General features: G+C 46.5%; 1 protein-coding gene across 1 annotated transcript in view; it reads right to left on the reverse strand.

The window, feature by feature from the left end:
* SEC14L1 (SEC14 like lipid binding 1) overlaps positions 1–24833 on the reverse strand; it is a 52006-nt gene that overhangs the window by 4162 nt on the left and 23011 nt on the right. The window contains exons 3-13 of the mRNA XM_067716702.1: positions 13271–13420; positions 13025–13156; positions 11656–11784; positions 10673–10907; positions 9319–9428; positions 7692–7881; positions 6773–6861; positions 5603–5673; positions 4490–4661; positions 4051–4185; positions 2029–2163 (exon numbers count right to left, since the gene is read on the reverse strand). Of these exons, the coding sequence (XP_067572803.1) occupies positions 2029–2163; positions 4051–4185; positions 4490–4661; positions 5603–5673; positions 6773–6861; positions 7692–7881; positions 9319–9428; positions 10673–10907; positions 11656–11784; positions 13025–13156; positions 13271–13420 (1548 nt within the window). The remainder of the gene's footprint in view (positions 1–2028; positions 2164–4050; positions 4186–4489; positions 4662–5602; positions 5674–6772; positions 6862–7691; positions 7882–9318; positions 9429–10672; positions 10908–11655; positions 11785–13024; positions 13157–13270; positions 13421–24833) is intronic.

Genomic DNA, 24833 nt, shown 5'->3' on the forward strand with positions numbered 1-24833 from the left:
TCGCATCAACCCACCAAAATAAGCACGGGCCTCTGAGGCGACGCCGCGGCAGCAGGCCCCCCGGCAGCTTTCCCCCGGCTAGGGGGGCGCACAGCCGACCCTCCTCACCCCACCTTCCAGGCCTCTGCTCGCTCTTTTCTTTCTTTCACCCAGCTGCTCCTGCTACGCGTCAGCGCCAGGCTCTGTGCTCTGTCAGCCACACCTATGGTCCAAGCTTCCCCTCAATTCCCTGAGTGCTTTAAAACACCCAGTGCTGGCTGTAAAAAGTGTCTTAATACAAAACAGAAATAATGCTAGACACCACAGAAGTGGTTCCGTGGGTTGCTCTGGGCTGAAGGGCACAGGGAAGGTCGCAGAAGAGCCCAGGAGGGACAGGAAGGAAGCATCCAAGCGGGGAGCGGGGTGGACGCGAGTGCAGGCTGAGTGGCCTCTGCCCGTGGCCACTGCACTAGGTGGGAAGAGGGCGCCACGTGGCCCTGGGATGGGGAAGGGCCCCGGGTGTCGAGTGCCAACCTAAAAGCTGAATTTCATGCGGCGCCCATACAGCTTCCCCACAGGGAATGATCAAAGTTACAGTTTCAAAAGATTACTGTGGGAGGGATGTGAGAATTAAAACCAGCTGTAAAAAGTTATGTATTCACTAAAAAATTCCAGCAGAAGCCAGGCCCCGCACCCCACCCTGCCCTGGAAGCCTGCCCGCTGAGCCTTCCGGGAGGCGTGTTAGCGCTTTGCTTCTCGTCAAGCAGCCCTTTTGGTCCCACCACGGCCACTTCTCACCGCTGACAGAGCCACACAGAATCTCCCTAAAGAGCGGATTCCGTAAGCACAAGAGCTGCATCTAAGCACAGCGGTGGCACCAACGACACCAAAGTGGCTCTGAGGGCAGAGCTCCCTTGGACGTCAGCCCCTCTGCGGACCAGCACTCTCGCTCCTGCATTCACAGCGGGGACGAGGAATTCAGTGCTCATTTCATGAGGCCACCGTTCTCGATTTGTGCTTTACTGAACCCCCAAAGCAGAACTGAAGTGTTCAGTTTTGATGTAGAAACACTTGCACAGATACGTGACTCACAAGAACACATCACACCACTGAGTTCTCTACCCTGGATGAGAGCAACCACAACCTAAGGAAAGAACTTGGCCTCCTCGCGCCTGCCGGCCTCCAAATAAAAAACTAATACAAATAATCCTCAAGACACAGTCGACTTCCCCCTACAGAGGCTGTGAATAAGGTACATCGAACCTGTCTTTTTTGCTCGCTCAAACCACAGCCCCATGTCCACTCGCCCCACGAGGCACAGGTGGGCCGTGCGGGACACACTCTGGCCAGGAGGATGGAGGAGGCAGTACGGCGTCAGCTCCCGGCCACCACTGTCTACCCGGCCAGCAGCCCAGCGCGCTGAGCAGCCTCTCCACGCCAGGTGCCACCCCTCCCACGATCCTGAGCCACAAACCTCAGCCCGAAGTCCAGGAAGGGCCAGTCTGTGCTGAGTCCCTCATGACGCCACAGCACACACGCGTGTCAAAACACAGGCACACTCTTGCTTCTGCACCACCACGTGACAGCAAGGAGAGAAAACACATGTGCTAGTTTCTCCTCACTCCATCAGATTTATAGAAACGGGCAAATTCCTTAAAGGTAATAAACACCCAAATCCAGTCAAGACAAAACAGAAGATGCGACTGGTTCCGATCACTGAGTACATTAAACTGAAGAGCTACAAACCTTCCCACGGGGAGACCTGCTGCGCACCCCTGTGTGTCCAGGCTCTCGGGTGAACTGGACCGCGAGCTGCCTACCCTCCTTCCAGGCGCCCTGACCAAGGGCAGCCACCTTTCCCTCTGAGAGAGCCCTGCTCTCCTGTGTCGACATCTGCCTAAACTGCAGATCAGTGTCAACAGAAACCTAAAGACCAAGACCAGAGAAAAGCACCTGATTCTCCTAAACTACACCCCACTGGGGAGACCCACAGAAGAACCTCGGTGGGAAGCGGGGGCCCGGCCCCTGTGGCTTCGTCCCGGCACCTACCTCGTGCGGGGCCCCTTTGAAAACGCTCGCGGACTGGTAGATGGTTTCGGTCCAGAGCTTGAGGTCTTCGTTCTCCAGCTCCTCTGCGGTCCTGTACAGGGACTTGGGCACCAGGCCCCCCTCTGGCACTTCACACTGGAAATGTAAACGCAGTCGTGCGAGCTGAGCCAACGCAGGCCACTCCTCTGAGAACCAAACGCCGGCAGCGCCATGTCCTGACACAGGCGACTCCTCGGAGCCGCTTAGGAAATGGACAACACCTGCCATGTCGCAGAACACTCTACACTACTTAGCAAAATAATTGTGAAAAGCCACTTAAATACATGTGTCTCGCTTTAAATAAATGAGAACAAGTTGAAGCTGATTTGCCACAGAATTCACACTAGTGCGTATGAGGGACTGCATCCAACTACTGAAGCTGGTTTATGTAAGAATAGTTGAGTACGTATGTTGCGCTGCAGAAGAAAACGTTATGTTAAGAAAAGAGTTTTATTCTCCACAGCTACAGGCACTATTCTTATTACATACAATTACAGTCAAGATATATAATCTATAAAGAAAGCTTTGTGTCTAAGCCAGATCAAGTGATCGGTCCGTGACACCAGCCAAAAAATAGTAAAGAGCAGCAACTTCCGAATCTGCTTGAAACAGGCCGAATGAGAATTTGCACATTTCATAGATTTCCTAACTGACCCGGATATAATGACTTAACACTCGAGCTCATAAAATCCAAGCACTGCTTACATTATCAGCCCTGGGAGGCGACCACACAGGAAAGAAACACGGCCGTCTACAGCGGGCAGTGCAGCGGGACGCAAACACGCCACAGCGCCGAGGCCACGTTAGACGGCAGCGGGCAGAAGCGAGCACTGTCTCTTCAACGCCAGCCCGACAGCAGCACGGAAGAGCAGAGAAGGAGCCTTAACGGCCAGCGTGGGGAGATCTCTGCTAACTGCGGGACTCTTAGCATCCTGAACGCCTCACGGGGGAGTCAGGTCTGCTTCTGCTGCAGCCCAGTTGCTTTCGTTGTAACTGGAAGAAGCAACCTCGCCGGGTCCTGCTCTGATATAATCGAAGTCTGTGGGTTTCTACAGATCTGACCTTGCGCTTTAATCTCACGGGCGCTGGGTGAGTGAAGGTCCTCTACCTCACTTGCTCCTTTGTGCTGCACTGCGATTCCCTGGAGCAGGACTGAAGGCCTCAGAGCTGATTTCAGCGCCGGTTAAATTCCTCGAACAGTCCAGAGGGATTCCCCCGAGCGCCCAATCATCAGCTAAATACGTGAGTCAGCCGGGGGGGCCACATCTCAACATCTCAACGGCTAACCTTATTTACTATGAAGGATGATGGAAGTCCCTTCTCTGAGAAGAACCACTACTCCCTGCTGGCGCCCGTCACCTGTCACGTCAGCTAGATGCGTGGACCACGCTTCTGTTTCCTTCACACCACCCCTCCGCCCCGTCAGGCCGTTGTGCCCCCGAGGCTGTACGGTCCTCAAGGAACTAAACTTCTCTGACTCCATCGCCACAGTACGGGGTAAAGAAGTGGAGCCCCCTGCCTGCTAACCGAGCAACTCAACGTATTTAAAACCCCACATCACAACGAGAGAACTAGTTCCCTTAACTGTCCCTTTTAAAATGTTATCCTGATTTATTGTCAAGGGGGAAATCTTTTTGAGAATCAATTTCATTTTTTAATGTTTTAAAAAGATGCACAGCTCCTCTAAAACGATTAAAGAATCTGATTCACACAAAGCTGAGTGAATAAAGCAAACTGTGATCACACTGACCGTAAAACAAATTCTCATTAGTATTTAACAATGGAGAATATGTGTTATCAAAAATTACCGACATGGTTCTGTTTAGTTTCACCCAGTATCAGAGAGATGTCAGCCAAAACAAAACCGGAAAGACAATCAAATAATCCAAACTAAAAGCTCTGAAGTTCCTTTGTGCAAACCAGCATCCACCTCTGCTACCCTCGTGAGCAGCCAAACATGCAGGTGCTTTCCTAGATACGTACCATGCACTCTCCACTCAGGAAGTCTGGGATAATCTCTTTATCGATGTAATCCAGCAGGCCTCCAGGACCCTGGTAGTCATTTCCTGCATAAATAAGGAATTTCCTTCTGGTGTTGTCATCAATGAATGGACTAACCTATAAATAATCAGAAAAAACCACGTAGTCATATTTGGTTTGCTGTCTGTATTTCAAAGATTAAAATTACACACTGATATTACGGGGCGGATTCAAGTTTGACACGCTTTTTCCGTAAAGCCCGAGTGCACGACATTAGGGCCCTCGGGAATTCTTTCTTTCCTTAAATAATCTGAGAAACTTTGATGTCTCCGTGCTTATTTTGCTTTATGACTTCAAGTCATAGACACATACACAGACATGAACGCACATGTGTGCACCTTCCAAGCGGCTACCAGTTATGCAGAACGACATGGAAACCCACCAGAGTCCAGAGGACAGGAAACACCCTGGGGGCACGCAGGATCAGAAGGCGGCCCAGCGTCTCAGGGTAGTTGGCCTCCACCACCTCGATGATGCGCAGCAGGGCCTTCACGCCCGGCCTCCACAGGTGGCGCATGTTCAGCCCTTCCAGGTCCACCAGGCAGGTCCACGAACTGCAGGTGAGATGAGCTCCGTTCAGTACACGGCACACTCGGCAAACCGCGGCCCAGAGTGACTTGCTTTTCTTTTCGATGTTATATACGGTCATTTGATTCCACTTCCAAAGATACACCAGGTTTTAAAAATCACAGTGTAATGAACTCTATATATATCTGCTTGTATCAAGATATGGGATGGGTGTGGTAGGACTAATCCCTGAAACTTCAAAGCCACCAAGAGCTAAGGGACCGTGACTCAAAGCTTCAGTCTGACGCACTCAGCAATCCAGCGAAGGAGGCCACGTGCTGCCCTTGACCTGCTGAGCCCCCTCTACTGACCCAGTGGGGTGTGTGTGTGGCATTTAAATACGTGGTGTGACTGAACGGCGATAACCTAGTCTTTGACAAACGTTATTGAGTCAAGCACTGTGGCAGGAGCTGCGAATACAGCAGTGAGCAAAGGCCCTCAAAGTCCCTGCCCTCCCGGAACTTACGTGCTAGTTAACCATCTATACCCTGCTCTATGCCAACCTCTGAACCACTGCACGTTTTCAAAAGGGTTTACCATAACTAGAAGTTTGGTTTAATAGCACAGACTCATTTTTTTCTGTCCCACCTCCCCACCACCAAAAAATAAAGGAGCAAAAACCAACCACCTGTGACTCTGGGCTCCCAAGGACCATGCAGACCTCGGACACGCCAATCCACTCAGACTGAGGGGATGGCAATGCCTGGGGGCAGAAACACCAAACTCTAGCAACGGTCCCTCACAACTGACTATATTACATGCTCTACATGTTTCCCTCTTACCTGCCTCCTAGAGCATTATGGTAAACAGTAAACTATTTCCACTTGGTCCTATAAAATCAAACCAGATTTTGGTTCTAAAAATCAACTAGAAATACTTAACTCATATTCTCAATAAGCTAGCAGGACAAACAGCACCACACAGATACCTGATAGGCCGGCCGAAGACTTTTGTATTTTCTTCACACCGTCTTAGCCCTTCTTCATTTATGGAGAGGACCTACGTACACAAGGGCCATAAAGATTCCATTATCAGTCTAAGAAGCTACCACGACTGTATCAAAGCTATGCGACTGACAAAAACACGGCGTGTTTTAGGTAGGTGTGTAAACCAGTCATGTATTTAAATCTTGACACATTCATACACACAAAACACAGCACGGATAAAGAAGCTTTCTTTCAAAGAGAACGAGCGCTGTCCTGTGTGGCAAAGGGGACAGCTCCCCAGTGAGACGACAGGAGTCTCCAGATGGGCGGGGAGGGCACGAACTGCTGACCTGTCTCCAGAGCAGACACGTCCGGAAGTGTCGGACGTCAGTGTCCGTCAAGTGGGGACACTGTGATGCCACACGTACCAGCCAAGAGAAAAGGCAGTCTGAGAACTGATTTGAAGTCCAGCTGAAGGGAACCCTTCAATCTGGAGTAACAAGCCCTTCCCCAACAGACGTAGTCCACCCGTAGCTTTGTGCGCACACGTGTGTACGTGTGGATGCATGCGTACGCCCATGTCAGCACACGCACAGTGGCGGGCGCTAACAGAATAGCAACAAAATGCCAACAGTGGATACTTTGGGATAATGGATTATAGATATGCCTTTTAAAGTTTTTGCTTGTTTGTTTCTAATTTAAGGACAATATTCTTCTCTTCATAGTTGCCCACGCGGTGGAAGCTGCCCTGGAAGGGGTCAGGGAGACAGGGAAGTAGCCCTGATGAAAGATGCTAAGAGCCTGGATCATGGACGTGCCAGTGGAGAGAGTGCTATTAAGAGGTCCGATCTGAGGGGCATCTTAAAAAGAGAGTGAGGGTGGGCGGGGACGGCCCGAGCCAGTGGGAGAGAAAGGAACAGGCGACCAGCTCCCCGTACCCTCTCAAGGGGCTGTGCTGATTCTTCTGTTCACACTGCCCCACCGGGAAAAACACTTCTATAATTTTTGTGCCCTCTTTTGAAGTTTTTGAAATATATTAATGGATCTTCCTTTCTAATTATGAAAGTAAAACATGCTGGTGCAACAGGACAGCTGTCCTATCCCACCCCTGCGGGCAGAGAAAGAAAGTGAAGCCACAGCGGAGCCCGGTGTCCTCTGCAGGGGGCACTCACGTATCTCAGCAGGGCCTCCTCGCCGAGGGCTCTCACCAAGCCTTTGGTGTCCATCTGCCCCAGCCTGAGCACGTAGAGGGGCCGCCCGTCTGCAGGGGGAAGGACAGGCGTTGTGAGCGCCATTCCTGACATGAGGCTGGGGACACAGCTCTGAGGCCCTGACAGGGAGACGGGCTCACCCAAGTTCCAAAGGAGCTTCCAGCGCTCTCCCGCTGAGGAGCAGCAGCTGCCTTCTGTGTTGCCCACAGGGCCCCTGCAACCCTGCCCCACCAAAGCCAGCCGACGGAGCAGCTTATTAGCAGGGCCCCGGAGACGCTCTGCACGGAGAGAGGGGGCCCAGCGGAGCTCTGTCCTCCGTCCGGCTCTACCACCCACACCGCGGCCATTGCCGGGCTCAGCCGTGACCCCACTCCACCCGCCACCAAGTCGAGTCAGGAAGCACCGGGCACGCCTTTCGACGGCGCAGGCTGTCCTGCAGGGAGCCGTGTGCAGGGTAATCCAACCAACCCACACACACCTCATCATTCATGTTCGGGATCACTGTTCTTGGTTTAAGTTTTGTTCACTCTCCAGGTAGAGCTGAAATTCTGATGTACAAAACCTGGCTACACGTTTTTACAGATATTGCAGGGGTTAAGTCACTGGAAAGTACCTTTCCTAGCACTGTGCTCCTGAAAAACCTCTGCCTTCGAAGTTTTTAAAATAAAGTCAAACTCCACGCAACTAAGGACTGCAGTGGAGCAGGCTGCCCGAGGGCAGCGAGAGCAGGGAGGCAGCGGCAGCCTCAGGCCCTTCCTTCCGCTCTGCAGGGCATCCCCAGGGCGGCGGCGGCGAAACGGGCATCCACTTGCTCAAGCCGGGGGAGGGAGGGGCAGCGTGCCCACGGGCCCGCCTGTCTCGATGCCAAGCTCCCAGCTACCTTTGTCGTGATGGTGCCAGCCTCCCGCGTAGTAGTCCTGAAGGACCTGGGGAGGTTGCCAGGTGTCGAGGATGTAGTCCACCTGGTGCTGCTTTCGCCAGGTCAGAGACTGACACAGGGTCTCTCTGGCTTTGTCTATGTTGAAGTCCCGGGCGCGCAAGAACCGGAGAATATGCTCATCTTTCGGGATCTGTTGAGAGTTAGAGATGTTTCTAAGCAATGTTAAAAGCTGCTAAGGGGAAAAACCAAGTTACCAACGGAATAAGGCTCTGAAAGTCTCACTTCTTATCAACAGCGAGCTGCACTATCGCACTATGTAAAATTAGCCATTACCAGAAATTCCTTAATGCTTTAGAAAATCAGCATGATTAGTCTGAATAATCTTCATGCTATTCCCATTTTAGTTTCAGCAAAGTAGAGTGAAGGCATAAGGAATTTCTTAAACACCAGATGCTTCAGTTCACTGAGCTAACCTACGAGTTATTATGATCTGTGCATTTTTCTGTGTATATATTACACGTAAATAAAAACCCAGAACACAAAACAGTGTTGTTGGTTTTGGTAGTGGTGCTGGTGTCCTGACACACAGGAACCTTCTCCAGGTTCCGCTCCTGGCAATCAACAAGTTCGACAGGTCGGCTTCCCTAAGTAAACCACAGGCCAAGGCTGCGTCTGGGTCTCCCGTGGACTGGCTGCCCTTGACCCCGGCCACGCACTCACTGCCACATGCTGCTGGTGCACAGATGGGGGAGATGTGGTTGGCACCCCCTAACTACCCCACTCCTGGGAAAATAAAGCACTGAGATGGCATCACCTTCTCTCAGAAAGGAGCACCGTTACAAGGAAGTGGCTAGGAATGGCGGTTCCAGAACCTAAAGGCCTGGCTTCGACCCCAGCCCACCACTCACTACAAGACAGAGCCTGGGCAAGTTACTGAACTCCTCTGTGTGTACCACGGGGCTGATAAAAACAGCACCACCTCACAGGGCTGCTGGGAGGATTTAATTAAGATCTTAAAAGAGAGGCTGGTGCACGGTCAGCACACAACAAATGGCAGCTCTTACCACAGGGGCTGTGTTCTCAATCACTAACACAAACGGTCCTCAGATGCTGGGCGCTAGTGACCAGGACTGACGGACTTAGAGGGCAGGCCAGCGAGTGAATAACACCCCGACACACAAATCCCTCTGCTCCTACTAGTCCCCGTCAGCTGGAGGATTACAAAAATCTAATTCCTGATGAGGCTGCTTACCAAAACCCTCAAAATCAAAGCCCAGACAGTTCGAACCTCGGAATAATCTGTGAACCACTTCCAAACCTTCTGAAAATTAAATGTATGAATACTTGGAATACAATATTGCTTTGCAACTGGACATATAATTGTTTTTCAGCAAGTCCATTCTCTGTAACATCTACAAAAGTACAGCTAATTATACACAGTAGGGGACCATAACTTGCCACGAAAGACTCGGATGCCACACACGGGGATACGGATTCAATGACTTTTAGACTGGAAGGGACATTCCCAGCTATGGCAATCGGGCACATTTACTCTGAGTCACTATGAACAGGACCAGGGATCCGAAGTTTCACAACAGCGCCCCTGCACATGAGTGTGAATTCTCACTTTGCCCTTGTGGGTCTCCTGGAGCCACTGGCGAAGTCGGATCAGGCAGCTCTCCTGCAGTGGAGTCAGGTCACCCAGGTATCTCTTGATGTAGTCTGCGTCTAGTTTGTCTGGAATATAAATTACAGGACATCATTTACAACAAAGAACACAGAAGCTCGAAGGCTTCCAAAGTCCTCCTGCTTGGAGACGTTCCTGTGTGGTCCCAGAGTCTGAGAGGTGACGGAACCACAGGGACGGGGCACTCTAACCAGCTACCCTAGAGACCCCCAATGACAGTCTTTAAGCCCAATCACTGCCAGAGCCACACAGAAACGTGCCGATTCCTTTACACGCCCTGACTACCACCAGATCAACTCTGCTTGCAAGATATCAACTCTATTCATGACAGAATGACAGCTGTTACAGATATTTAATGATATTTAATTCAAAGTTACATAAGGAGGACGCACATCATATAAAACTACGAAATAAAACAAACAAGTGGATCTAGACCTATTTTGGATGTTCAAGAACACAAGAAATCTTCCTCATAAGGTAACATAAACTGGAAGAATGAGATTTCAAATTAAGCATAGCAAAGAAAAATTCCCAAAGTGAAAAATAAAACGTATTTTTGCCAAACCAACTAAAATACCTGCCACCCGTTGAAAAGTAACCAAGGGCACAGCTGAGCCGCAGAAAAGAAGGTATGGAAAGATAAATGCCAATAATTCAACAAAACTTATGAGGGCAGAATTTTCTTGTATTTTCTTATTTTACAATGGGCACAAGTATGAGAAATAAAAAAGAGGTGTGTGTGCGTGTGTGCGCGTGCACGCGCACGGGCATAACGCACGAGAAAGGCGGCACAGCGTGGTGGAGCCCGCACTGAGCCTCAGTTAACTCATGTATAAAATGTGAACAGTAAGCATTTCCTACCTAAAAGGAACGATCATGAAATGAGTGAACATTCATAAAGTGCTTAGAACGTGCCTTGAATCTAGTAAGCCTAAAATGTGTTTGGTGATGATATAATTGTGTTAGAAAGATCAGTTCCTACCTTACAATTCCCTGAAGATACCTTCAACTGAAATGAAAAACGTTTCCTGGTCTCAGTAAAAGAATAACTTGATACGTCCCTTCCTGCCCATTTTTTAAAAACTCATAAAAATAAGAAAAACTTATTTTTTTTTTAGAAGGAAGTTTCTTCATTCTAAGAGAAAAATAAAATCAATGTGTTATATAAGCCAGAGGAAAGGGGACAGTAACGAGATCAATTTTCTGCTCGTGTAACCTCTAAGCGTCCCGAGAGGCAATGGCTCGAGGTAAGCCTGGAGTCTTGCTCTCAGAGCGAAGCCTCGCTCAGACCCACCGTCAGGGGTCCCCACCGCGGGCTCAGGCACCCCGCTCGGGGTGCTGAGGGGCTCGCTGCTCAGCCCTTCCTTTAGCGCAGGGTCTGGGACCACTACAGCCAACGGCGCTGCTGGTTTCTTGCAGGATGAGGACATCTCTGAAGAGGGTGCAAGGGAAGGTGGAGTCCAGCGGGGCACAAACGTGATGCCTTCTTCTTCTAGCTGACGAAGGTAGTACTCAATGATCTCTTTTCCCTTTGAAGCAAAAGCGGTTTTAAAGTTAGTATATACTGAGTTTTCAAATTATTCATCCCTCACGGGTTTTTAAAACCATGATAAAAACTGAGTTACATAAATAGGAAAAAGAAAAGCCAAATGCCTTTGTGGCTTGTTTTTTTTTTCATAATCTTACTTCCTCTTCTCTAAAGGTCTAGGAAATCATATCTAAGATGGAATTTTTTATATAACCAGTTAAAAGCACTGATTTACCACACTGGTACTCAACATGTGCTTTGTGCCTCAATCCAAATGCTTTCCAGTGGCACTTAAAACAAGCCTTCAGAAAGCACCCCTAATCCCATACATACTGATACGTTTCGCAACCCAACTGCCACAATGATGAGCAGCAGCATGAAAACCAGAAGGAAAGGAAGACTCCAAGGAAGACGAACCTCACCTCTCAGCGCCTGGGACCCGAGAGACCCCCTGAAATGCCTCTTCAGGACAGCAGCGCCTTCACCCAGCAGGGCCCTGCTGGCCCCGGGGCTGCTGGGGGCTGCTGCCCGGCCTGACTGCAGCGCTCACCTTTCCCAGAAAGCCCGGAAGGGGGCGGGGGGGGGGCAGGCCAGCGCCCGCAGACCCCTCCTCCTCAGTCCCCCAGCGACCAGCATCACCTGCAGCCCCGCCCACCCCTTCCACCCCCGGGAGCCCTGACTAACCCGTTCCCAGCCTCCCAAAGAGACTCCCGCCCACCCGCTTCCTTAAAATCCCAAGACAGACTCACTTTTTTAATGTTGCTGGTATACTGTTTCATTGCAATTTTTTCCACTGTACTTTCAAAACCAAAGAAAGATTTAATATCTAAACTTGCAGACTGTTCAAAACAGGTCCAATCTTCATTTTCAGGGTGAACCTGCAGGTAAAAGAGAAAGTATTCCCACTAATTATACTGACAACTGAGAATATCATTTGCTCCTCAGTCAACTGGTACCCAGGAGAAACACTTATTTTACTAATGATGTTATTATCATGAAAACAGCAGATGGAAAAATTACACAGAGAGGTTCAAATTCATGAAAAGGCTCAAATAATGTTTCTAAAATAGTCTAAAAGTGACTATTAGAAGGAGAGCTTCATTTTCGTTCTTGGTTCAGTCATTCATTCACCATATTCATCGAGCCATGTTCTCCACCATGAACAAAACCAAGATCCCTGCCTTGTGAAGCTTCCAGTCTAGCAGGAGGAGACTGACAACTGGCCACAAACATACAGGTAAGAAATGATATCATTGTTGAAGATAAGCACTATGGACAAAAGCCAAGTTGGTGCAGGTTAAAGGGATAGAGGGCAGGTTACAGAACCGAACAGGGTGCTCAGGGCTGGCTCCATCGAGAAGGGGAGAGCTGAGCGAAGCCGGAAGGAGGGAAGGACGGGAGTCAAGCGGAGGTCTGGGGGCAGAAGGAGCAGAGGTCCTCCGGGAAGTTCGCCTACACGACCACAGCCAGCGAGACAGCGGGCAGGCCGTGCCCAAGGCAGGCAGGACAGCAGAGGAGAGATGAGGAGAAAACAGGGCTTCACGAGCCACTGCAAGGCCTCTGGGCTTTTCCTCTGAGTGAAATGCAGAGACACTGCAGGTGTTTGAGCCCAAAGAAAGCATGACACGATCTGACATACTTTAAATGGATCACTTTGGATTCAGTGTCGAGGATATATTGTAGGAAAGTAAGGGTGGAAGCAGAGAGACCTATTAGGTTTTTCCAATAATCTGGTCAGAGAAGTTCTTGAAAAAGGGTGGTGAGCAGTGAAGACGGGGGGCAGATAAACACACTCGGCTCCAATCTTCGGGGGACACAGTAGCCTGGGTCCCTCAATACACATTTCTAAAGTGTCAGAGTGGCCAGAAAAGACGTGGCATATTAAAGAACAAGTCAGGCCATCACTTGGCCACCTGAACTGCGACAACAATGTAATCCACCCTGCAGTACACCACACCTGCCGCTCCCGCTCGTCAGAAACCGGTGACTTTATGTGATGAAGAACTGCCCTCTCAGACAGAGGCAGCCCTCACGCACTGCTTAAAGCAGTGGCCAAACAACTCTCAGAAGCTCCGCGCCAGCACACTCTGCGCCTCTGCCTGAGCGCCGGTTACTCACGCTGTAGCAGCAGTGCTCGTTGATGATGACGCGGTTAGAAAACGTTTCATTACGGGCCTCAATGTGCAAAGTACGTTCCCGAGAATTCAGTGAGTTTTTCTGGATAAAATAAACATAATCGACTCCTGCAATCTTTAAAACAGAAACAGAAAGAAAACGGGTTAATAACAAGAGCAACAGAAGCTATAAGCATAAGTTCATTTTGGTTTTGGGGGGACTGCCTTTTAAGGTGTCCTTTTCAGTTACCTTTTTCAACAGTCTAGGGGCATCTATATCCAGTTTGCAGCGCCTTTCTATAACATGAATAGCCCCATCTTCACTCTTGAATTCATTCACAGTGTCACTGTCCACAAACATCGGAATCAAAGGACACGTAGGGAACCTCCTTTCATAGGCCTATGAATAAAATTTTTTAAAAAAGGAATTGAACAAAGATGCAACCTGACAGTCTGTCTTTGACAGTCTCCCTGGAATAAAATCACCTCTTAATACATGGCAACACGTTACATCACAGCCATCTTCATCTTTACACCTTAAGCTTTCATGATTTTAAAAAGAAAAAGACATTCAACGTTAATGGACTGGAAGACTCAATATAGTAAAGACGTCAATTTTCTCCACGTGGATATAGAGTTTTAACAAATTCCTATCAAAATCACAGCAAGATTTTCTTCTGTAGCTTATAGACAAGATTTAAAAATTTATATGGAAAGGAGAAAGAACGAAAATAGCCAAAACAATTCTGAAAAAGAAGACCACATCGGGAGGCATCCCTCTCCTGGGGATTAAAGCTTACTACACGGCTACAGGAATCCAGGCTTCGTGCACGGGTGGAGGGAAAGACACACAGGTCAACGGACAGAGCAGAGAGCCACAAGCTGACCCACACAAACATGCCAACTGACTTTTTTTTTTTAACAAAGCTGCAAAAGCAATTCAATGGAAGAAGGATGGCCTTTTCACACATATTACTGGAGAAATTACACACCCACAGGCAAAAAAAAAAAAAAAGGCCTCGACCCCTCGACCTAACCCCACACCTTACATAAAAATTATATCAAAGTGGATCATGAACTTAAACATTTCTGTAACATTCTTGAAATGACAAAATTATAGAAATGGATAACAGATGAGTGGTTGCCAGGGGTTAAAGAAGGGCGGGGGGTGGGAGGGCAGTGGGTGTGACTACAATAGGGCAACAAGACGGGGGCACTTGGGAGATGTTCTGTCTTGACTGCATCATGTCAATATCCTGGTTGTGATGATGTACAACAGTTTCCCTGGATGTTACCATTTGGGGAAGACGGGTAGAGAGCACATGGAATCGCTCCATAATATTCCTTGGGAATAATATGTTATTAATATACTATGAGTCTACCATTATCTCAAAATGAAAAAAACTTAATTTAGAAAAAAGAAAGAAAAAGACTTGCTACATAATTCATCCAAACTTTTAGAAAATGTACTTAGGCACCAGATTTAATTTGCTCTGTAGCAATCTGTGAAGATTACCGAAGATACTGTTGAATTCACACTAAAACCTAAGCCATCCAAAGGATCACAGGTGTGCAAACACAGGAAACCACAGGGCATGGGATGACAAGTGTCTGGCCGTAAGAAGAAACCTAAAAAAGGCCCAGGGCTCGCCTCGCAGTTCTGCTCCCCCTATAATAAAGGACGGTACCGTGAGATGTTGTCATGTTAGATTGACGGACGCCACTCCCCTCTTAGGCGGGAGTAGAAACGGAGGCAAGGGGAATTGAGACACCCCATCTTTAATGACAAGCAAGCACAGATTTAAGGAAGAAATTTACGGTGTTGAAAGATTAATGAAAGTGTGGAAATGGCACAGACTGCTCTGACTGCACTTCTAACAAGGTGCACGTGGTTTCAGAACACCATCATACTAAAAAAGTTGGCCTTCTTGGAGAAGTTCCCTGAAGTTCCCCTTCAACAGGCTCGACCATTTGAACGTAAGTACACTCATCACACGAGCGGTCACAGAAGACCCTGTAAAACACCAGAGTGACCTAGCAATTCCTCCACCCAGGATGTTCACGACCATTTCATTCCAAGTAATTCTCAGTTTTCTGGTATCTCATCTTCTCTCCATAACATTATAAAGTTACCCCAATCTGAAAAATGTATGCTGCCCTCCTGCTCTTTATATATTTATACTGTACCAAGCTAGGCAACATGGGAGGAAGGGGAAGAGGAAGCGGACAGTTCGGGAAACAGTGTCAGGGAAATACACAGGAGTGTCCTAAGAATAGCAAGTGCTGTAAGGGCTCAAGAAGAAGAAAACACACAGCTTAGAGGAACAGAGGGACGGAGGCTTCGGAAGGCTTCCAGCGAGAGGAGGCATTTACACCGGGCCTCAAAGCATGGAAAGGGCTGCTCATAGTCAGCGATGAGGGGAGAACATTCCCAGGAAAGAGACCCCAGGAGCGCGACTTCGAGGATACCTCGGGGCGTGAGCACAGAACCACAGCCGGCAGAGGAGGGAAACGGGGGCCTGCAGTGACGCCGTGACAAGGAACATCCCAGCTCAGCGCCAGCCGCGTAGCCAGGCCCCGAGAGCAAGACGGGGGTGGGGGGGGAGACCAGGACCAACAGGAGGCCCCGCCCTCTTCTGCAGGGAAGGAGGGAATGCTACCATGTGACCAGATGGTCAGGAAGGGAGGCAAAACCCACATGGTGACCAATTACATTTACTTTTTAAATGTTTTTACTTTGGGAGTTGAAAATATAATCTTCATGCTTATGTACTCCCCGCCATTCAAATACATTCTGAGTTCCGTGACTGCTACCATGGGATGATAAATCGCACGATAACTCCCTTAATGCATATTATAATAAACAACGTTTAAGAAGTTTATTCAGCCGCTGAGATCGTAACATAGATAATTTAGGCCTCCACGAGGCCCTAAAATTTGTTAGTATTAAGTACTAATTAAAATACTAAAAGTATTAAATTTTAATTTAAATTTATTTAAATTTATTTAAAATACTAAAAGTATTTTAAATTTTACTACATTAAAAAAAAAAACTGGCTTTGTCCATTGCAGCACTATGACATATCAAGAAACTGAGAATACAAGGGCTTCAAACAAAACAATTCTTTTTAAGTTACATAAAAGGTAGAGTAAGCACTTAGCAAGAAACAACCTAGGCTCGGATGTCTCCTATTTAAGTACCTGTTATATATCATTTTCAAAATACCCACATCTTTAAATTCTTGAAATAGGGTGGTCAGCATAAGGCATTACCCACACAAGCTAGCCCTGAATTTAAAACATAGTAAAAACTTTCCATTCCCTGTAAAATTATCCCTCCATGCAGATTCATATTTGCAGAGACATCCATTTTTACCTCGGTATGCCCCAACCAAATGGCATCTGAGGTATCCAGGCTAACGAGCCACTAATACAGGAATCGGTATGCTCCTCTCCAAAGCTCTGTCGTGGTGGAAAGTGGTTGGTAAGCATCTACCCTCCTTCCTCCACATCCGTCACCCTGCCACCAGATGCAGGGTGACACTCAGCCACAGGGCAGAGACCAAGTCCTTTTTCTCTTTGATTATCCAGGAGAACAAGGACCTTACTCAATGCCTAGTAAGAAGAGAGTCACTGTTCAGTAAACATTTTTTGAAATACGGAATAAAAGCTTCCTAAATAAACCAATGAATCCAGCTTTTTGCTTCTGTGCTCACTTACCCTGGCCTTTCAGAGATATGTGAGGTTAATGAGTCCTGCGTACTGTTAGCATAGAAAACCCTAACTTTCTAGAGGGTTAAGGAAAAGGAAGACTACAAGAAGTTGACCAAACTTTAGTCTCTGAAACTGCTTAGGATACCAGTACCCTAGTTTTCCAGCATGAACTACAACCTGTAAAGTTTCTGGAGCCTCTGAAAAAGAGCAGCATTCTGATTTTATTCAAAATAAAATATATAATATTATTAATATAATTAATATATGTTCTAGCTCCATCCACAGGAAGGGCCTACAAGTGATGACACCTCAGCTGCCATGAGCAAACTTGGCATCCAGATCTTGTTTCCTAAATACCATTCCCTACTAGAAAGGAAGCTGTGCTCCCTGGAGAAATGGCTGATCACAAGTCTGGAGCAAGGAAAGGTCAAGGTTAGTCTGAAGTATTTCTTACCAGAAATCAAGGAAGTGCTCAATGACTGATGGGGAACCAGCCTGAAGGGGTTCCACTTGCCAATCCCGGGATAATTTGAGCAACATAAAGAAAAAAGGTGGTAAAGCTTTATAAATCATAGAGTGATCCTCAAGAAATATGGGCGGGGGAGGAAATTTTACAGAAAAAGATCACCTAATAATCATAGAAGGAATGACAGAATTAGAAAAAATCATCATTCTGCAACCGTCAATTTATAATAACTGATTCAGGCAAGGATCATAAATGGTTGCTACAGAAAGGTAGTCGCTGGAAGATACCACAGTCTCAAATTATCGTCCTGCCGATCATTAGTGACAAAGGCACAATGGTACCTTTATAATGGAAAGATCTAGTAGACATCACCTTAACCAAACGATTGCACTTGGGACAATCTGACAATCCAATGGTTGCAATGGAAGCACACACAAACCCACGAAGTCCTCACGACGCAAAGGGCAAACTAAAGCTAATCGTGGGGAGCAATCAGACGAATCCAAATTGTGGAATATTCTACAAAATAACCAGCCCGGACGCTTAGAAAAGAAAAACTGTCCACGTCTTGAAAGGTGGACAAAGAAAGCAGGGACGTGTCTACAATAAAGACAACTGAAGAGACAGGACTATGGAATGCAATGCTGTCCTGGTTCCTGGATTGGAATAAAAATAACTCTATGTACTCCTTATTAAATAATATTATTCTATCAGTGTCAAATTTCTCAGGTGTGATAATGATGACAGTTATGTAAGGAGAACATCTATTCTTCAGTATTTAGGGCAAAAGTGTTAATATGCAGCTTACTTTCAAATGGTTCTGCAAAAAAAAAAAATATATGGTGTGTGTGTGTGAAAAAGCGAGATAAAGCAAATGTGTTAATTTACCTGGGTGAAATGTATACAGGTGCTCACTATACTTTATCAACTTTTTTTTTAAATGACATTTGTTGTTGCCTTTTTTAAAATATTTATTTATTTGGCCGCGCTGGGTCTTAGTTGCGGCACACAGGATCTTTGTTGCAGCATGCAGGATCTTTAGTCGCTGCATGTGGGATCTAGTTCCCTGACCAGGGATCGAACCCAGGCCCCCTGCAATGGGAGCGCAGAGCCTTAGCCACTGGACCACCAGGGAAGTTCCTTTTTCAACTGTTTTTTAATAGAAATTTTTCAAATTAGAAAGCTGGGAAAAATATTAATAGGAAAAGGTAACCCTGGGGGGAAGTCCTCACGTAAACCAACAGTGCTTTTCCAAGTAACTGATTAAATACAACATTGTCCCATTTTATACGTGAAAATGTACACAACTTTTAGGTTTGCCCACAGCCCTAACCCAAGGCGCACCTGCTCCTCCTTGTGGGGCCTCCTGCCCGCGGCCGTCCACTGCAGCTCGGAGGAGACGCAGGCCCAGGGAGCTCCAGCTTATGGTTTTTCAAGAGAAGCCAGCAATCCGGATTTTATGAAGCTTCCCTATTTTTATAAAACCCTGTTTGGTCCAAAGAGCCCACACTAGCAGGCCTTCAATTTTATCTCCGCAGGAAGAAATCTCTAGGAGAGAAGTGAGGAAGAACCCCATATTTCAACGCTCACCAGGTTCCAACCACTGCGTCAGAAGAGCAGAGGTAACTTTCAAATGTCTTATTTTTTTGCCAACTATCTGCAATATTATCAAGTCATTTCCTAATCACACTCGATATTTAACAAATACAAAAATCAAGAAAGGCTGAACAAAAGTAACTCTTCCAGAAGTAGTTTCTTCAGAGGGGGAGAAATGTTCTTTGATGTCTCCTCTTAAAAGGAAAAATTACTTTTGGAAGAGGAATAACCACTGTAGTCATTTGCTCACTCTTTTTGTCTAACTTAGTGATCGTTTCAATGGTAGAAGCAGCACTAAAGCCTTGTCCACTTGCCCCTGAGAGGAGAGCTGCTCCTGGGTAGCAACTCCCCCCCACCTTCCTACACCCACTCTTCCTCCTTCAAAAGGGTTCTGAGCCTGCAATTTGGGAGCTTGGAAACAGTACTTTCGGTTTTTAACCAACCTCCGAATGCAATTGTGACATATTAAAAGCTGGTACTGTGCCAAAGAAAACCATATTTTAGTGAAGACATTTCAACTTGTGCATTAATGAGCTTAACACTGCATAGTGCCAGGAAAACCCATTTAAAAGAAATTCCATTTAAAGAACCTACCTTTAAATTGAACTATGTTCATACCCAATTTAGCCAACAAACTAAGCCCGTTGCTTTCCCTCAACTTGTCTATCCTGTGGCACCAGGCTTGACCCTCATGAACAGATAGGGTTCCACCCTGGAAAGAATCAGTAAGTGAAAAAGCTAACCATGGCTTAAGTCTCTCTTAGAAGGTGCCAGTGTTCAAAGAAATATACAACATATCAAGAAAACATGGCAAGTTGATCAAAGTCCCTCAGAGTTATATTTCTACAATTCACGGAGTCTCAAAACAACAGCTACGTAAAGAGGGCCTACCATAACGCAGCCCTAGGCTAAGGTTCTGGAAAACACTCGAGTGGAAGACACAGAAACATACGACTGTATACAAGGGCAGCAGAGAGGCCCCAGGGAGAGGTGAGCCACCACCGAAGGGGCTGTATGACAACAACGTCCCGGCTGGGTGGTTCCAGAGGCTTCTCGGAGGAAGTACGTCTGCCGGGGGTCTTCAAGGGTGGGCAGCTTTACAGAAGTAACCCAAAGGGAAGGAAACATCCCTGGTGGCAGGGACAGGAGCAGAACCAAAAGGAAGCCAAGCTGGACGAGCCCCGGGGAGCAGCTAGAGCGCGAGGGTCGCTGCCCCGACAGCGGCAAGCTCCACGTCTGTGGCGGAAACTCAAGAGCAGACAAACGTCCAAGCTAATTCCAGACGTGAAACGTGACAACTGCCCAGGGAACCCGGGGCCTGGCACTGCACCTTGTCCCAGTTCAGCCCTCGGTGGGCCCTCGCACTCCACCCCTAAGCCGAGGTTCCAAATCACAGGCCATTTGTGAATAAATGTGTTCATACTCAACAAGATATGGATAAAACCAAAATTTGTAGAAATCTGAGCCCTTTTAAAGAAAAGTTACAATCCAGTTAGTCATGATATACTTCATTCATCCAAATACTTATTGACAACCCTATCATATTAGCTATTTTCAAACCAGTACAAGACCAACAAAGGAACAACGGTCACATGGCACACACAGCTGTAGTAGTAAGTGCTGCATTTAACCCAGTCATTTCCCTCAATCACCCGTCTTCAGATAGACCAGTGTATCAAGTCACAACAACAGGCTGGATACCCACCGGTAAAATCAAACAAGGAAATAAAATGATTATACTAAAACTAAAAAGATATATATAAAAATTTAATATACTCCAAGCCATTTCCCTTTAAGATCAAACATATCTGACGTTTAAATTATGAATTTCATCTTAGACAACCTCAAATTCCATGGTCCTGATAACACTTTTTTTTAAATTAATTTTTATTGGAGTATAGTTGCTTTACAATGTTCTGTTGGTTTCTACTGCACAGCAAAATGAATCAGCCACACACATGCATACATCCCCTCCTTTTTGGATTTCCCTCCCATTTAGGTCACTGCAGAGCATTAAGTAGAGTTCCCTGTGCTATACACTATGTTCCCATTAGCCGTCTAGTTCATACATAGTATCAATCGTGTATAAGTGTCAGTCCCAACCTCCCAATCCACCCCACCCGTCCCTTTCCCCCTTGGTATCCACACATAACACACTTTTTCCAGCGGCAATACTTAGTCTGGAAAAGACTTGAGTTCAACCGATGGTGCCATAATGTCTAAGGAAAGGGCACATAACCCAATAAGAGGTTGATTTCTTTTCTAGAACCTCGTTGAAATGTGATTTTGATGAATATTGTGGAGGGCACAATTAGAGCTGAAAGAACAGATGGTGAATGCATTGCTCACATACCATGCACCAAAACTCTTGCAACTGCAAACATTTTAGACAGTTTTACCAGGAACGTATCCCTTTCTCCCAACACGCACTCCCACAGTGCACAATGATATAAACCAGCTCTGTTTACTTTTGATAAATGAGCCATTTCAACATACGTTACTCTGCACGACAGAGGGGGAATGCGCAAACACTGAGAAGAAACGTGGGGAATTTTCCACCAACACATCACAGTTTCTTTCACTCATAAATCCACTCCTTTGCTTCAACGGTCCTAAACATGAAATATTTTTGTTAAAGGATAAGACACTTCAGAACTGCTTCTAAAATCCACATCTCTTCTCTTGGGAAACAGCACACAGACTCAGGGCCTTTGTGCCAATTGGCGTGTCAGGCCTGCATGAAGGAAAGTCACTACTTCCAGTGACCGTCTGTGTCCTCTGCACTTCACTCACACCTTTACCACCTGCCCCTTAACGGACCTTCGGACGACTATTACCAGGCAACAGTGACAATTCTAAAGGACCTGGTAAAAACTACCCACAAAATTAAAAGACTTCACACATAAAAAGTTTTAATTCCACAGAGAGGTCAATAATCTGATTTATCCATACTATGATATTTTAAAATAGTATCCAAAAAGAAAAAAACAGTAGTAGGGTTTTTTTGTTTTTTGTTTTATTTTGGCTGCGTTGGGTCTTCATTGCTGCATGCAGGCTTTCTCTAGTTGTGGTGAGCAGGGGCTACTCTTTGGGATGTGCAGGCTTCTCATTACAGTGGCTTCTCTTGTTGCGGAGCACAGGCTCTAGGCTCATGGTCTTCAGTAGCTGCAGCACGCGGGCTTCAGTAGTTGTGACACGTGGGTTCAGTAGTTGCGGCTCACAGGCTTAGTTGCTCCACAGCATGTGGGATCTTCCCGGATCAGGAATCAAACCCGTGTCCTCTGCATTGGCAGGCGGATTCTTTACCACTGCGCCACCAGGGAAGTCCCAATACTAGGGTTTTTGATCTCTTAAATATCTGGTTCGTGATGCCCATGTACTTGACTCTACTCCAAAAGGCAGCATTCTTGCAGATCTGAATGACGAGTGGGATGGAAGTGCTCTGAACCCAAATTCAGGGCGATGGTCTCTTCCCAAACAGCCACATAAGTTGTTCCTAGAGAGTTCTACCAATTTTAAGATTTTTTTTTTTTTTTTTAGTGGTACGCAGGCCTCTCACTGTTGTGGCCTCTCCCGTTGCGGGGCACAGGCTCCGGACGCGCAGGCTTAGCGGCCATGGCTCACGGGCCCAGCCGCTCCGCGGCACGTGGCATCTTCCCAGACTGGGGCACAAACCCATGTCCCCTGCATCAGCAGGCGGACTCTCAACCACTGCGCCACCAGGGAAGCCCCCATTTTAAGATTTTCTACCACAAATTTTCCTAATCCTTTGGGTCCTAGAAACAAGCACTAGTTCATGACCGCCCCCCCCGCAAAAAAAAATATCAGCGAGCAAAGAAACAAAGGAGTGGGTATAACAGAGGAGCAGGCAAATATCAGCAAAGAACTGGGACGTCACCCATAGAGTATAACCGGACAGCGCCCGCCACCCCCGAACTCTCCCTGCAACATACTGTGAATCGTGGTTGCGATTTTACACTGCACATACGACAGTCACTGTCCTGCTAACAAACTGTTCCTGGTTCATGGGAAATGTCTACATGTTAATATTTTATAATGTTCAGCAAAAAGTACCATGGCATCTAAGTATCTGAGTCATCGCTATGAGGTCAAAACAAGTAGGAAAACAAAGAATTCTGCTTAGAAGAAAAAGAATCATCTAAACCTGCTTACAAACTGGCTTGTTCACATTGGCTAAAGCAAGACTAGCACAGGGCTCTTGCTTTAGATACAATGCACAACAGGAAGCCAGTCTCAGGTGGGCCCTGGTGGAAGACGGAGCAGACATTACCCCTTCTCTCCTTGCCAAACCTAACACATACGTGGGTGCTGTATCGTGAAAGCCGTGACTTAGCGAGGCCTTCCAGAATACTGTACCTCAAAGTTCTTGTAATGTGTTCCTCTTCAAGAATTTCCAGGCAAGACCACCTGCAAACTTTTGTTAACACAATTTAATAGACTGACAAAGTTACTGGGTTTTCAAATAAACTCAAAGGATAATCAGTATGCTTGATTAACTGCATCTTCTGCATGTTAATTTAGGTTAGAAAACGATAGCCACCCACACTTGTCCAACTGTGTCACTTTCTGAAAGATCTCAAGATTGACATCTAAGTCAATAGCCTGGGGGCTCCATACTTCCAGCGGGTTTATTTTCTTGAAGATAATCATTGATGACATTTCTGACTGGCTTATCTGGGGTCATCTGTCCTTTAAAGCACTGTCACTTGGTGCTCTGTGTCAGAGGTTCCCAAATTTCGGTTTACAGCACCCTTGGAATCTCAGCAACTTTTTCACAGTGCCCCAAGGCCAAAAGAAATACCATTTATTAGATTAGTAGGTCCAAACAATTTAAAAAGCATTTGTGTCTTAATAACTTAGTAAGCATTTGAAAGAAATAATGCACTTAAGTTGAAGGAAAAGATGTTTCTGTTTCATTCCTAAATGACCAGAACTACGTGCGGGTGCGCGCGCCTCTTAAGAATCAAGCTGGAGCCACACTGCTGCCCCAGTTTCCTGGAGTTGGACACCAACTCCTCTGAGGCACTTGCCTTTAGCACAGCAACCACTGCAACCCTAGCTTCACCAAGATGCGACACCATCAAAAGAAATGCAGTGCGATCCTGAAACCGTGAACTACCTGAACTAGGAGCCTGCAGTGTTTAAGAAATGTGGAGTGTCACTATGCTTCCTCAAAAATTAAAAATATCCCATAGCACTGGGGTGCTCTGGGGTGTCTCAGAGCACAGTTTGGGAACTGTGGCTCCAAGTGCTTTAAATTTTATTCATTCATTCACAAATCCCTTGCCTATAAATACATTATTCAAAATGCAAACAAATGAGCTTCAATCCAAGTGATTATCCTCTACTATCAAACTTTCAAAGGGTCCGGTGTTCAAGTTGAGTTTCCAATTTCTGCATAAAAGCCTTCAAAAATCTAAGAGAGGGGTGGGCAAGCCTTTGCCATAAGTGAAGGGCCAAATGGTAAATATTTTCAGCTTTCTGGGCCAGTCTCTGTGGCAAATATTCAATTCTGCCTTTTGAGGACAGAAACTACCACAGACAATATGTGAACAAATTGAGTACAGTTGGGTTCCAATGAAACTGTATTTACAGAGACTGAAATTTGAATTTCATATACTTTTCACATGTCATAAAATAGTCTTTTGAATTTTTCCCAACCGCTAGAAAATGTAAGAATGATTTTTAGCTTGTGTACAAAAACAGACAGCAGGCCATCGTGTGCCCACTCCTGATCTAAGAGATTAACTGTAACAGGTTCCATTTAATTATTTTCTCACAAAAATTCAAGAGTTATTTTAAATGCCAACCAGTCAAAATTGTGAAGGACAAAAACTTGAAGTAAAATAGAAAGGACTATAAAACCAATGGACTGTCACTTACTGTACTTGTACTTAACTGTTCTCCGTTATACAGAGGGGTCCCAGCAAATGCACATCTAACTTACATACACAAATTGGACTATGTACATTGAACCCAGAAAAGAAAGTGGGGAGCAGGGGAGAGGAAAGAATGA

This window comes from Pseudorca crassidens, chromosome 19, assembly GCF_039906515.1.
Source record: "Pseudorca crassidens isolate mPseCra1 chromosome 19, mPseCra1.hap1, whole genome shotgun sequence".
Lineage (NCBI taxonomy): Eukaryota > Metazoa > Chordata > Mammalia > Artiodactyla > Delphinidae > Pseudorca > Pseudorca crassidens.